The 13,999-nt window shown below is 46.8% G+C and overlaps 1 protein-coding gene across 3 annotated transcripts in view; it reads right to left on the bottom strand.

Annotated features, from left to right (window-relative positions):
* Positions 1–13,999, bottom strand: part of FBRS (fibrosin) — a 460,820-nt gene that overhangs the window by 323,681 nt on the left and 123,140 nt on the right. For 2 of the 3 annotated variants that reach the window (XM_085618447.1, XM_085618449.1), the window contains exon 2: positions 11,890–12,069. In XM_085618447.1, coding sequence (XP_085474573.1) covers positions 11,890–12,069 — 180 coding nt within the window. The remainder of the gene's footprint in view (positions 1–11,889; positions 12,070–13,999) is intronic. The other variant, XM_085618448.1, reaches the window with a different exon arrangement.

The raw sequence follows: 13,999 nt of genomic DNA, 5'->3' as shown, positions 1-13,999 counted from the left end.
GTTTAAAACCAGAGATGCGCAGCCAGGAATGCCCACGCAAAAGGACACTTGTATTTACTGCTCTGGAGGCGGTGTCTGCCACGTCAAGAGCGCAACGGATGGAGGTGTTGGTGATAAGCGTACCCTTCTGTATGAGTTCATTGGCCCCATTTTTGTATTTATCTGGGAGGTGCTGCATTATGGACTCTAGTTCATCATAATGTGCCCCATCATACCTGGCTAACAGCGCCTGAGTGTTGGCAATGTGCCATATGTTACCCGCTTGTGAGGCTGTTCTTTTGCCAGAGACGTCCAAGAGTTTAGACTCCTTGTTGGGTGGTGGAGCGTCACCAGATGTCTGAGAACTGGCCCTTTTCCTAGCCTTGGAAACTACCAGGGAGTCTAAGGGCACTGGGCCTTTAATGTAAGCTGGGTCATCAGGGGCAGCTTTATATTTTCTCTCAATCCTGGGGTTAATAACTCGAGCCCTGACAGGATCTTTAAAGACTTCAGGTGCATGCTTAATAACGCCTTTAAGCAGAGGTAGTATTGAGGTGGATCTTTGAGTGGTGTCAAATGTATCCATTTGGGAATCCTGCTCCATGGGGTCTGTATGCAAGGCAACCCCGTGGTATCGAATATGCTACTTACCAGTATGCATCTGTTCTTGGCATGTAGGGCTGCTGACATTCATATCTGTGCATAGATCGCCGCCTAGTGTTGGGTCCGGATGATTGCACATTGTTGTCCTGGAAGATTCTTCGAAGTATCACGAGATAGGTGGCTCCTCCCCTGGACTACAGTGCGCATGGGCATCCCCTCCATCCTCAGATTGTTTTTCGCCATTGTGGCATAGATGGAGGGTAATACAGTGAATGATGACCATGCTAACTAGTAATTACTGAATGCTACAGCTGCTACAGGCGCCGGGGAGGAGGGTGGGCGATATGAATGTCAGCAGCCCTACATGCCAAGAACAGATGCATACTGGTAAGTAGCATATTCGGTTCGAGGCATGTGGGCTGCTGAATTCATATCTGTGCATAGATTATATAGCAGTCCCTCCATTTAGCGGCGGCTTCCCGTGCCAGCTGCAGCAGTCTGAAAAAGAGTTTTGAGAACAGCCTGTCCTACAGCTGCCTGCTGTCTTGAGTGTACATCTACACAGTAGTGCTTGGTAAATGTATGTATAGTGGACCATGTGGCTGCTCTACATATCTCCTCTAAAGGAATATTTCCCAGGAAAGCCATGGAGGCCCCTAACTTTCTTGTAGAGTGGGCTCTTGGAGGAATTGTTAGTGTGCGCTTAGCTTTTTCATAGCAAATCTATATACACTAACGATCCACCTAGCTATTACTGCTTTGGAAATGGGGTTGCCTTTGTGCTGTGGAGAAAAGGCAACAAACAGTTGTTTTGTTTTCCTGAAATTTTGTGTTCTGTCAATATAGTACAGGAGAGCTCTTTTGATATCAAGTGTGTGGAGCATTCTCTCTGCTACATTCTCAGGATTAGGATAAAACACCGGTAGTTCTATGGATTGGTTCATATGGAACTGCGAAATTACCTTGGGCATGAAAGTAGGGTTGGTGCGTAGTACGACCCTGTTGGCATGAACCTGTATAAATGGCTCTTGAATGATTAGTGCCTGAAGTTCACTAACTCTTCTTAGGGAAGTAATGGCTACTAGGAAAGCTACTTTCCATGTTAGAAATTGAATCTCACAAGAGTGTAGAGGTTCAAAAGGTGGTCCCATCAGTCTGGTGAGGACCACATTTAGGTTCCAGACTGGTGAAGGGGGGTGTCTTGGAGGAATCACACGTTTGAGTCCCTCCAAGAAAGCTCTGATGGCAGGCACTTTGAACAGTGAGAGGTGCTGCCTGTTCTGAAGGTAAGCTGCCAGTGCGGTTAAATGTATACAGATGGAATTGTATGCTAGATGGCATCGGTATAAGTGTAATAGATAACAGATAATGTTTTGCGTTGATGCATCCAGCGGATTGATGTCATTATTTTTACAATAAATGACAAATCTTTTCCACTTAGCGGCGTAGCAGGCTCTGGTAGTGGGTCTCCGTGCCTCCTTGATATTCATACATTCTGGAGGCAAGTTTAGGTAGCCAAATTCTAAGATCTCAGGAGCCAGATCGCCAGGTTCAGCGGTTGCGGATCTGGGTGCTGAATCTCGCCATGGCTGTGCGTTAAAAGCGTGGGTGTTAGCCGTAGTCGTTGATGCGGTACCACGGAGAGTTCCAGAAACGTGGTGTACCATGGTTGGCGTGCCCACGTTGGAGCAACCAGGATGAGCGTCATTGAGTGTTGCCTCAGTTTGCGTGCCACCAGCGGTATTAATGGTGCTGGGGGAAAAGCGTACGCAAATCTGCCTGACCAGTTCATCCATATTGCATTGCCCTGCGACTGTGGATGTGGGAACCTGGCGGCAAAGTTTTGGCATTTTGCGTTTTCCCTTGTGGCGAATAGGTCTATCTCCGGATGACCCCACCGTTGGAAGTACGGTTGGAGTACTGATGGATGTATCTCCCACTCGTGTATTTGGTGGCTGTGTCTGCTGAGCAGATCCGCCATCTGGTTGTCCTTCACCGGGAGGTGTTCCGCCATGAGGACGATGTTCCTCTGAATGGCCCACTTCCACATGCTCTGAGCCAGATGAGACAACTGTGGGGAGTGTGTCCCTCCCTGCTTTTGTATGTAGTACATGGCAGTCATGTTGTCCGTCCGGATCAACACGACTTTGTTGCACAAGTGTACTTTGAATGCCTTCATTGCAAGGAAGATTGCCAGGAGTTCCAGAAGGTTGATGTGCATCCTCCTTTGCTGTGTCGTCCTTAGTCCCTGCACTGTGTAATTGAGTACATGAGCTCCCCATCCCTGGAGAGACGCGTCCACCGTCAGTATGATTTGTGGGACAGGCTCTCGGAACGGTCGGCCCTTGCAAAGGTTTTGTGGATTCCACCAATGCAGAGAGTTGTATGCCCAACCGCTCACCAACACTAGGTCCTTCAATTGTCCGTGAGCCTGATTCCACTGACGTGCCAAGCACTCCTGAAGCGGGCGCATATGTAACCTCGCGTGCGGGACTATGAAGATGCAGGAGGCCATCATGCCTATCAACTGCATAAACACTCGTGCCGGTAGTGTGTGTTGAGGTTTGAACTTTTTTATGAGCAACTGCATGCTGTTGATCCTTAGTGAATTGGGCTGTGCCTTGGCTGCCAGAGTGTCTATGGTCACGCCTAGGTACTGCTGTACGTGGGTGGGTTGAAGGTGTGACTTTGGATAATTCAGGGAGAAGCCAAGGCTGTGAAGAAGGTGAATGGTGTGGGTTACGTGGTTGGCACACTGCTGGGCCGACTTTCCCTGGATAAGCCAGTCGTCCAGATAAGGATAGACATGTATGTGCTGTCTCCTTAAGTGCGCCGCCAGTGTTGCCAGGCACTTGGTGAACACTCTGGGTGCCGTTGTTACTCCGAAAGGGAGGACCTTGAACTGGTAATGTTGATTGAGAACAGTGAACCTGAGATATTTTCTGTGTGATGGGTGTATGGGTATATGGAAATACGCATCTTTGAGATCTAGTGTTGCGAGAAAGTCTCCCTGTTTGAGCAACGGCAGCACCTGTTGCAAGGCGAGCATGTGAAAATGCTCTGACAGAATGTAACGGTTTAGAGGTCTTAAATCCAGTATGGGTCTGAGAGACCCGTCCTTTTTGGGGATCAGAAAATACAGTGAGTACACTACTGATCCCCGTTCTTCTGCTGGCACGAGTTCTATGGCTCTTTTTTGGAGCATACTGAGAACTTCCTGGTGGAATAAGTGCAAGTGCTCTGCGGACATAGGACGGTGTCTTGGTGGTATGTTTGGTGGAGTGGATGTGAGCTCCAGACAATAACCGTACTGGACAATGTCTCTCACCCACCTGTCTGTAGTGATGGACTTCCAGACCGGCAGGAACTCCTGGAGTCTCCCCCCCGACAGGTGTTACGTGGTCGGGGGGCAGTGACAAGGCGTCACTGTTTGTTGGTGGCGGAGGACCTGGAGCTGTTGTTCCCTCGGCCTCTGCCTTTGACGTTGTTTCCACGGTATCCACCTCTAGTATTCTTATTATAGGTGGTCTGTGAACCTCCTTTAGTGTACTGCGACTGTTGGGAGTTCTGGTTTATAGATGGTCCTCTGTTGCTAGAGCGACGAAAGGACCCACTCCGAAACTGCTGTGATTGCAGAGCCCCCATAGACTTTGCAGTCTCTGTATCTTTTTTGATCTTCTCTAGGGTGGTGTCAACTTCGGGGCCAAAAAGGGAGTCAGGGTTGAAAGGTTGATTGAGTATCGTTGTCTGTATCTCTGGTTTGAATACTGAGATTCTCAGCCAAGCATGCCTTCTTAACATGACGCTGGTGTTAATAGCCCTAGCTGCAGTGTCCGCTACGTCAAGAGCGCACTTAATGGAAGCGTTGCTTATGAGCTTCCCTTCTGTAATAAGCGACTCTGCTCCTTCCTTAAACTGATCTGGGAGGTGCTGTAGCAGTGTCTCTAGGGTATCATAATGCGCCCTGTCGTATCGAGCCAGAAGTGCCTGACTATTGGCAATTCTCCAGATGTTAGCTGCCTTTGCAGCAACTCTTTTTCCTGAAGTTTCCAAGACCTTAGACTCATTGTCAGGGGGAGGAGCATCACCCGTTGTCTGTGAATTAGCTCTCTTCCGAGCATTGGACACCACCAATGAGTCCAAAGGCAACTGGCCTCTTATGTAGGTAGGGTCCACAGGAGCTGGCCTATGTTTTGTCAATCCTAGGGTTTAGTACTCTCGCCCTTGTGGTCTCCTTAAAAATGTCATTAGCCGGTTTTAGGACCCCCTTCAGCATGGGCAGAGTTAACAGATCTTTCTGAGGTAGAGAAGGTATCCATCAGAAAATCATCCTCAATAGGATCAGTGTGGAGCTGTACATCATGATTTTTAGCTGCTCTCTCAATCAAGGCATTGAAAGCAGCAGTATCCTCAGTAGGAGATGATTTTACCACATATGCCTGTGTGTCTGGAGCAGTATGTGGGTCCCCTGTACCAATAACGTCCACCCAAGGTTGGTTTTGATCTTCAGGGTCAGTGTCCACAGGATAAGTGTCCTCAACATCACCAGCATCCCCTGCATCCACATCAAATTGTGTGGGTGAGAATGATTGAGGCTCCTGGTCATAATATTGAACATGTTCTACTAGAACTGGTGATGTGGTCCTCTTCTTCTTCAATGGAATTTTGTATGGCTCCATTGATTTCTCTGGAAGTATCTTTCTTTTATATATTGAAAGTCTACCAGTCTCCGCATCGATAAACTGTCTTGGCTCCTCATCTTCCTGAGGTACTTCGACAGCTCTCTGTCCAAGTGGCATTCCTGTTGGTGCTTCGACAGGTGTCGGGTCGACCCCTTTTTGCGGCTCGGGACCCTTCTTTGCGTCGAACATCTTCGGTCGTACCGCCGGTGGTAGTCCGAATTTTATGTGCGTCGACGTGATGTGAACTGTGCTGACCGTCTTCGGCTGCGGGGGTGCTTTTGCGCCGAGCATGGAAGCCGTGTCGCGGATGCGGAGTAACGACTCCGACACCTTCTTCTTTAGGAAGGGAGACGGTGTGGTTGATTCGACACGTTCCTTCGATACCCTTTTGGACGTGGCATCTAACCCCGAACCAGACGCCGTGTTCTCGACACGAGGACTGGGATGGGTCGGCCGTCGCGAGTCGCTCTGTATTTTTGTGTCGACGATCCTCGGCGCCGATTTTTTCGGGTCGGCAACCTTGACCTTGGTTGTTGGCGCCGCCTTCGGCTCGACGTCCCCATGGAATCTCTGTGCGTCGACGGCCTTCTTTTGTTTGTTCGGCTCCGAGGGCTTCGAGGCCTTGTTGCCGATGAGAGACTCTTTCACTTTCGGTTTCGAGTTAGGTGCCTGTGCCTTCAGTTTCGATTTTGTTTGATCGAATGATGGCGCTTTCGATACCGATGGCTCTTTAGGGTAGTTCGTAGCCGGGCCTTTATGCGGGGCTGTAGAACAAGAGGAATGATCTTGGGTAAGGCCTTGTGGCGATCCCTCGACCTGAGCCTTATCGAGTGCCTCTCTGGGCCCTGTACCGACATGTGGGCCTAGCTCATCTTCTGAGCCATCCTCCTCAGCCCCAAGGGCCTCCTCGTCGTCTCCTACCTCTTCGACGACACCATCTTCCTGTTAGTCTACTATACGCTCGTCTTCGGCATCATAGTCGGATTCTCGCTCCGAAGCCGGATCCGATAGCTCCCCCCGAACTTCAAGGTCCACGACCTCCTCATCTTCTGTCCTGAAGATGTTGTCCGGGTTCGGCGTCGCTTTTTGCGCCTCGAGCCGAGCTGCTCTACGAATGCGAAGGGTCTTCTTCGATCGAAACCTGGAACACGCCATACAGGTGGCTTCGTCGTGGTTTGGAGAGAGGCACTTGTTGCACACCGGGTGCACGTCGAAGCGAGCATACTTAGCGTTGCAAAGAGGGCAACGCTTAAAAGGGCTATTCGATGTCTTTGGTTCCATCGTTGATGATCTACTCGAGAACGCCCTCGACAAATATACTTGGCGCCGAACGAAAACAATACCGACGAATGTAAAGGCCTAAATACTCAAAGAGCTAAGATTAGGACATCCGAACCCAATGCGCAAAAAAACAATCTAAGGATGGAGGGGATGCCCATGCGCACTGTAGTCCAGGGGAGGAGCCACCTATCTCGTGATACTTCGAAGACTCTTCCAGGACAACAATGTGCAATCATCCGGACCCAACACTAGGCGGCGATCTATGCATAGATATGAATTCAGCAGCCCACATGCCTCGAACTGGGCAGCTCTGTGTGCGAGATGATTAAAGCCCATGGTGTCCTCTGGAGGTTAAGGCCTGGAGGGGCAGATGTCATCCTGTGGAACATTAGGGACATCTGGCGTGTTATAATCATCACAAGCACATCGTCCGGATCCTCCCCCATGTCATCCAAGGTGTCATCGTCTACTGGTGTAGTAAATGGTGTAGGGGAACGGTGTGGTGGTGGGGGAGGTGGAGAAGAGAGTCTTTTTAGGTGGTGGAGCCGGTGCAGGCGCCTCTAGTGGTCTTTTCCTAGATCTAATCGTCAATTGACCAGTTTTAGGATCCCCTATGAGAGTCTTTTGAGCAGGGTCTGGTGTGAACAGCTCTTCTGCTGGAGGTTGGTCTTTCGGTGCCGAGCGTTTTGGTTCCGTAGGCATCTTCGGCACAGACTCTGTAGCGGTTCTGTGTTTTGGTTTGGAACCATGCTTATTTACAGTCTCTGTGGCCTGTGGAACTTGTTTTTTCAGTTCCGAGGCTTTCCTTGCCTCCGAATCAGGACCCTTCAGTAGTGGTTTTTTGTTTGGCTCGGAATGTTTTTTCGGTGTCGACGAGTCGGTGCTTGTGGGTTTTGGTGCCGTGTGCTTGGATGTGGAAGCAGCTGTCGGCATGGAGGAGGAGGAGGAGGAGGGCGGTTTCTTTTTTGGTGCCGGTGATTGTGTTTCGGTACCGACGGCAGGCAGACTCGAGCCAGAGCTGCCTGAAGGCTTAGTAGGCTTCTTTGCCAGGCCCGAGGGAGGGCATGGGAAGCAGTCTTAGTGTGCACCAGGGCCCGAAGACTTTTTTGATGGTGCAGGGAGGTGGTCAGGGGTCGACGTTCTTACTTACGACCCGCTGCGCCGGAGTGATCTCTTCGAAGTCTGAGTCATCTTCTTCTGAGGCGCTGACGAGGCCTTCTTCGACCCGCTCTCGCTCCAGCATGTCGACACCCTCTTGGAAGAGGTCGTCGGGGATTGACGTCGACGAGCGAGCCATGGTTCTTCGCGCGCGTCGGTCCCGAATGGTGGTCTTTGAGCAGAAAGAGGCACAAGCTGGACAGTCTCTGGCCTCGTGCTCTGGTGAAAGGCAGAGGTTGCACACCTCAAGCAGATCGGTGTGGGGAAACTTCGACCCACATGGAGGACAATTCTTGAATGGCATTCTTTCCATGAGCCAGAAGCCAAGGCCCAGGTAGGCCCGAAGGCCTTCATCGACAATCGGAATCGAGGACTTCGAGTTGGAGAGATGCGCGACGATTAGGGTTCGCGATCGAGACAATACCGTCGAAAGGGTGAAGGATTGCGCGTCGAAAGTGGAATCGGTAACGGTTCCGAACTGGAGCGCAACAAACACATCCGAGCCCGATGGCGGAAAAAAAACAATCTGAGGATGGAGCCGATGCCCATGCGCATTATAGTCCAAAGAAGGAGTCACCTGTCCCGTGACTTCCAAAGACTTTTCCAGGAAAAAAACAAGTGCAAACATCCGGGCCCAACACCAGATGGCGATCTATGCACAGTGTGTGATCTGCAGCTGAGATACCTCGAACACATACATCTCAAGTCAGGAGCTCTTTCAAGTCACAACAATAGTAATCAAACCACTAGCCAAACCCAAAACAGAGCTAGACAAAGCAATAAATCAACCAGTAACTATTTAAAAGTAAATCAACTTAGGATGTTACCTCACCAAACAAAATCACTCAAACCAATTAATGCTCCTGCAACATTAAATTTAATCCAAGAAAAAGTGAACTGCCACCAACAGTTTTGCAATTTTCTCATCTACTATATGTTCACATTGGTGTATATTTCATCCATTTAGGACTCAAACTTTGTTTTAAAAAAAATTGTGAAACAAAAGAAGGTGCTGACCAGAGGCATGATGAGGAGTAGGATGTCAAAGCTCACAATGCCCTGTGCCTAGGGTAGTATACATATCTATTAATATGCACAGCTTTGCCACTTCAACTAACTGAAGAAATTGGATTTCCTATGAAGAATACAAACACTGCCAAGAACAATACAGCATCAACTTACCAGCAGTGTCATCTCCTGTAACATGAAAGTCTGTGTGCAGCAGAAGTAGCAACAGATTTCCAATGTGGTTTACCCTACTGTGATTATGCTAATCTAGATTTAGCAAAACAATCCGGTGTCTTGAACTGCAGGTCTTCACTATACATATAGCTGGTTAACGTAGGTTTCAAAGATAGGATGCATCATGCAGTAATGGTCTATATAACAGCACTGTACTTGTGTTGGGGGCTTAAAGAACTTTTGTATTCTACCTTAAATAGTACATTTAGACCAACAGACCATGTTAAAAAGGACGTCCTAGCCAGTGACTGAAGGTTTGGAAAAGTTATAGTTTCTCTTCACTTACTGAGTCCTTCATTTTGTAGTTGCTGTTGCTTATGGACATCACCCCGATTCCAATTGCAGTGGTGGAAACAAAAACTGAAGATGGTATGGAGGAGAGCAGCACTGCAGGCTTTGGGTATACGTCCTAAGAAGTAACTTTTAACAAGCCCATGGCAGAGGCCCAATCTTAATTACAAGTATTTTGTGCTTAACCCTGAACAGCTGAATTAAGCAATTAATGTGAATTTAAAATAAGATTTATGACGAAGATCTTACAAACCAACCAGCAGACCTACAACACACAAAATCAAAGGGCATACCAAGCTCTTACAAAGATTTCTTGATCCAACCAACAGCACTATAAACATGGACATAAACCCAAGAGAGACTTCAAGGACCAATTAGAACTATCAAACAAACTACCAATCATCCAAAATAAATTTCCATCCAAGAGCTACTGCTTGGTCTAACCGAACTTAACAGATTGACTTAAGAAGAACTTGAGTCTAACATAATCACAAGATACCCTTTAAAAATGAGAATTACCCAAGGAAAGCAAAAGAAGGCCCAAGCGAAAAAAAAATAATAATCACACCCAGATCCACCCATCAGTGACTTCTCTTCAATACAAGGAAGAACAGCTCCACTTTCAAATTCAGATCCAGTCTATCATTCTTTGAACATCAATCTTATCTCAACATAAGATCCAGCAGCTCTAGTCTAAATGTGGCATTGTCCCATGAGCAAAATCAAACCAAGAGTAAGCAAAATGGCCAATCTAATCCATCTTAAAGGGTGCACCATGAAAAGAGGTACCAATTATTCTCGCAACAGTAAGATCAAACTACAGGACAGAATTCCTAATGTATCACCCATATACAAAAACTATGCAAGAGACAGAGGAAGCATTGTCCAAATCTATTAATTACTTCTGGCCAAAATTAGCTTCTGAACAGTGAAATCAGTTTAAAAGGGTTAGGCAAAATAGGTCAAAATATGCTAACATGTAGCAATATCCGCCCAGAAGAAACTAGGTCAATCAGGCACAATTTTAACACTGTTACCCCCTATACCAAAGCTACCTTTCAACTCAGATCTACTAAAGTAATGCAGACTAACTTGACAAATCACACAAAGTTCTGCTAAGCAACCCGTAACAACTAAGAAACAAGGACGTCAAACAATTCATACAACTTAATAATCTCCGCAAACATCAGGACAAATCATACTAATATTAAAAAGAAAAGATTACAACGTATCAAATCTGAGTCAGACACAAAGCATCTAGGTCCAAAAAGACAGCACTCAGAATCCTGACGCAGGCCCATTATCTATTGGGCCCGTAACACCAAACTCAAACTCGCTAGAAACCAGTCTCGCAGGAACCCAGAATCAGGTGTACATAAACTTAGCAAGGACTTCTCAAAGCCTGAGTGAATGTCACAAGTTCCCCCTTTGTTTTTATCCAGTTTCCACAACCTCCTGCCCAAGTTTCTTGGCCTCATAATACACTCACTGATTACTCACCTTTAGGCAGCCACTCTACCTTGCACTTAGGAACACCACTCCCAATCCATAGGTCACACTTGTTTCTAAACATGGCACCGATCATGTCTGCATGACCTCAGGCCATGTACCTGGGCTGATATCTTACCAGAATCTATCACCAGCATGCTACTTCAGAAACCAAGTTTGCAATCCGTAGGCGTGGGCCTCTTTCTTTATAAGCCATGCACCACACATTGCAAGACCATGTAACAGACTCCCATAAAAATAAAAAGATCTATCTTAATGCACACACCCTTCAGGATTCCTAGCCTCTCCCTACGCTTCAGTGGAGAAGTGCGGCTCAATGATTAGAGCGGCAGACCCTGATGCAGAGGTCTAGCCTGGGACCAGGGTTCAATTCCCCGCCTTGGCAGGTCTTAGGCTCAAAAATTCCACGGACCTGATCATTCTCGCCTCGGTGCCTATTCCAATCATGGAGTCCCACTCTGCAACTCTGGGCAATAGCTTGCTTAATCTCCACAACGGCCCCCACAACGCTAAGGATGCCTGGCCTCCACCTTGGGGGTGCCCAGGAGTGGACGCCTCACAGGGAAAGCCAGGATGGGTTCCACAGCGGTATTCGTACAAGCGCCTTGAGACCCTTGCGGGTGAGTAGTGCGCTATACAAGTATCAAATTTAAATTTTAGTACTCCTGGCCTTTTACATATTTGGTCCCGCAGCCTAGCCTCAGTGCCACTTCCACCCAGACTCAATGTCTCCGGTACCTTTTAAACCTCTCTCCAAACCAACCTTTGGCTTCACAAACCACACCTTTAGAACGCCAGAATAATGCAATCCTTAACTTCTATAATAGTGTTAAACTTCGCTCAATTACCTGTCCAACTCCTTAAGACAAATGCTAGACTTTGTACAACATCCCACCTCCTTCCTCACCCTGGTGATTGTTATGCACACAGCGATTGCAACTGCAACCAGTATGTTCAATATGCACTCACAGTTCTGCAGTTTGAAAAGTGAATGCCTAAACGCTAGGTAGCGTGCTCAGTCTCCTAATCTTAGAAGTTACAAGTCTCAAAAAGGTACACAGTCAAATATTCTGTGGGCTTATTCACCTGTTCTCTGCAGTGTGCAACAGCTCTGTAATCACATTACCCTCTACCTCTTTCTTACCTCTTTGCTACTCCTTTTACTCTGTTTCCTTCTCTCCTTTTCCCCACTGGCCTGGTTAAGATCTTGTTCTGGACAGCCCTCTGGGTGCTCAGGCTCAGAGTCGTTATCAGGGCGTTTCCTCTTCCCAGTGTGCTTCATGCGATGCTCTTTACGCTGAGGGGGCTTCAAGGATGCATCCTTCTGAAAAGGAAAAAGAAAAACGTGAAAATTGAAAAATTACTAGGATTGGGTGGAAGGCCTCATCCCGCTCGTGGAATCGGCGTCTCCGTGCTACTCTTGTAGCGTGGAGTTCTGGACGAATTCCGCCAATCGCCATGTGGCTGAACTGTTCCTAGTGAGGCTCAAGATGTGAGTGCGAGATATGGCGTCCCCTAGCACCATTTTCTAATGTGGCCAGTGGGCTGAAGGTGTGTGGAATTTAATCAAATATCCACTTGCCCATGGTACTGGTTGATACAGTAATCTACTTGTCCTGTAAAAAACGTCACTTGTCCCTTTGCTGTCAAGTAGTGCAGCCACAAATTATGGCAGCAATCTCATTATGTAAGAGCTCTGATAATAGCCTCTCTGATTATGCCAGAGCTCATATTATAGTAGGGTTTGAATACTAGCAATTCCCTCATTTTGCCACCTCACCGGAGATGTACATCCTGGGGCTGGAGACAAGGTAAACAATAGTTTCAGGGTTGGAATGCCCTTTTGAGTCTGTGCAAACCTAACTTGCATGTTTTAGCGGTTTTCACTAGCTCTTCTCTAATCTTTTCCCATATTGAGAAAGGTTGAAAATGCAATCCTGACAAGAACAGAAGTAAAAGTTCTTCCAGGATTGGGGGTTAAAAAAGGGAATGGAGGTTAAGTAACTTTTAAATACTCAGTTTTCACATGAGCAAATCTACACATACATGTATGCTCATGCTAAAATGAAGTTCACAAATATTTTCTAGGAATACTATTTCCTGGCCTACTTCTGTAAGCTCTTGTGAGTTCATGAAAGCTGCAAGTCTGCACAAATGCAAAGAAATACCATGGGTGCACTTTTGTTATGTTCTTTAAAAAGTGGAATCCTAATTGGGTCTGGCACCAACCAAGACCTTTTTATTAAAATTCTCTCTAGCCCCATCTCTCCGACAGCAGTTTTCACTTTGAGTGACCGCATTCTGCTCATGCACAAGGAACAGATCGGCACAAAGTAATTTTGCTCAGGACCAGGGACTACTGTGGTAATGTGTGCTTTTTGTGACCCAAAAAAATAATTGGCAAGTGTTTGTTAGAATGGTGAGGGCCTGGCAGCTCCCACAACAACAAAGTTTAAAAAAAACCATATCATAACAATACCCGCATTGACAATGTACGTCCTATTGGTTTTGCCAGTGCCTGTGTATTTTCATGCTTCCCACAATCATGCTGAAACCGGTTAAACCGATTTTGCAAATATAAATATTTTTGGGGGAAATATTGGCCTGCATCAACGCATTTTACTAAATGATGCTTTAAAGAAATGATATCCACAATTTCACAGTTTATAAAAACATTTTTTTCTAGTTGCATTTTTTGTTCACATTGTAATTTGAAATCAAAAAATCATTAGTAATGCTTTCAAGCTTCTACAAATACATGCATCTAATCAGAAAGCATTCTAGGAGCATTATATGTAGCCTCATGTTAAACGTCGCAAACGTGTGCACACATTTTAGAGTGGAACTGCTCTCAGTAGTGCAGTTCAAGTTTACGCTTTTCCCTACAGCGCTCACCCAAACAATAAAGGCTTTGCATTCATGAACCATAAATACAAGTTAAAACAACATTAACAGACACAAGCATTCCCTTAATTGCAGATAGTGCCAAATCATAATGTGGTACTGTAAACTGGCAGACTAAGGGTTTGTGCTGCAGGGGGTTGGGCCTACTTGTCCAAAGGACAAAAACATTATGTCCTGGGCGTCTGGCTATAGGAATTTCACACCCATGGGGCTGCTTCGAGTAGATTTTCTGCCACTCAGGTAGATTTTCTACTTAAACTGCAGCAAATCAACTTGAATAGCTACACGCTTTTGTTTACTGTATGGTGTCGTTCTCGCTCATTTTTCAGCCCTGCCACTAAATTGCAACG

The sequence above is a fragment of the Triturus cristatus genome, chromosome 7, assembly GCF_964204655.1.
Source record: "Triturus cristatus chromosome 7, aTriCri1.1, whole genome shotgun sequence".
In the NCBI taxonomy this organism is placed as follows: Eukaryota; Metazoa; Chordata; class Amphibia; order Caudata; family Salamandridae; genus Triturus; species Triturus cristatus.
Note: the sequence above shows the minus strand (reverse complement) of the source record. Positions and strands in the feature narration are given on the sequence as shown.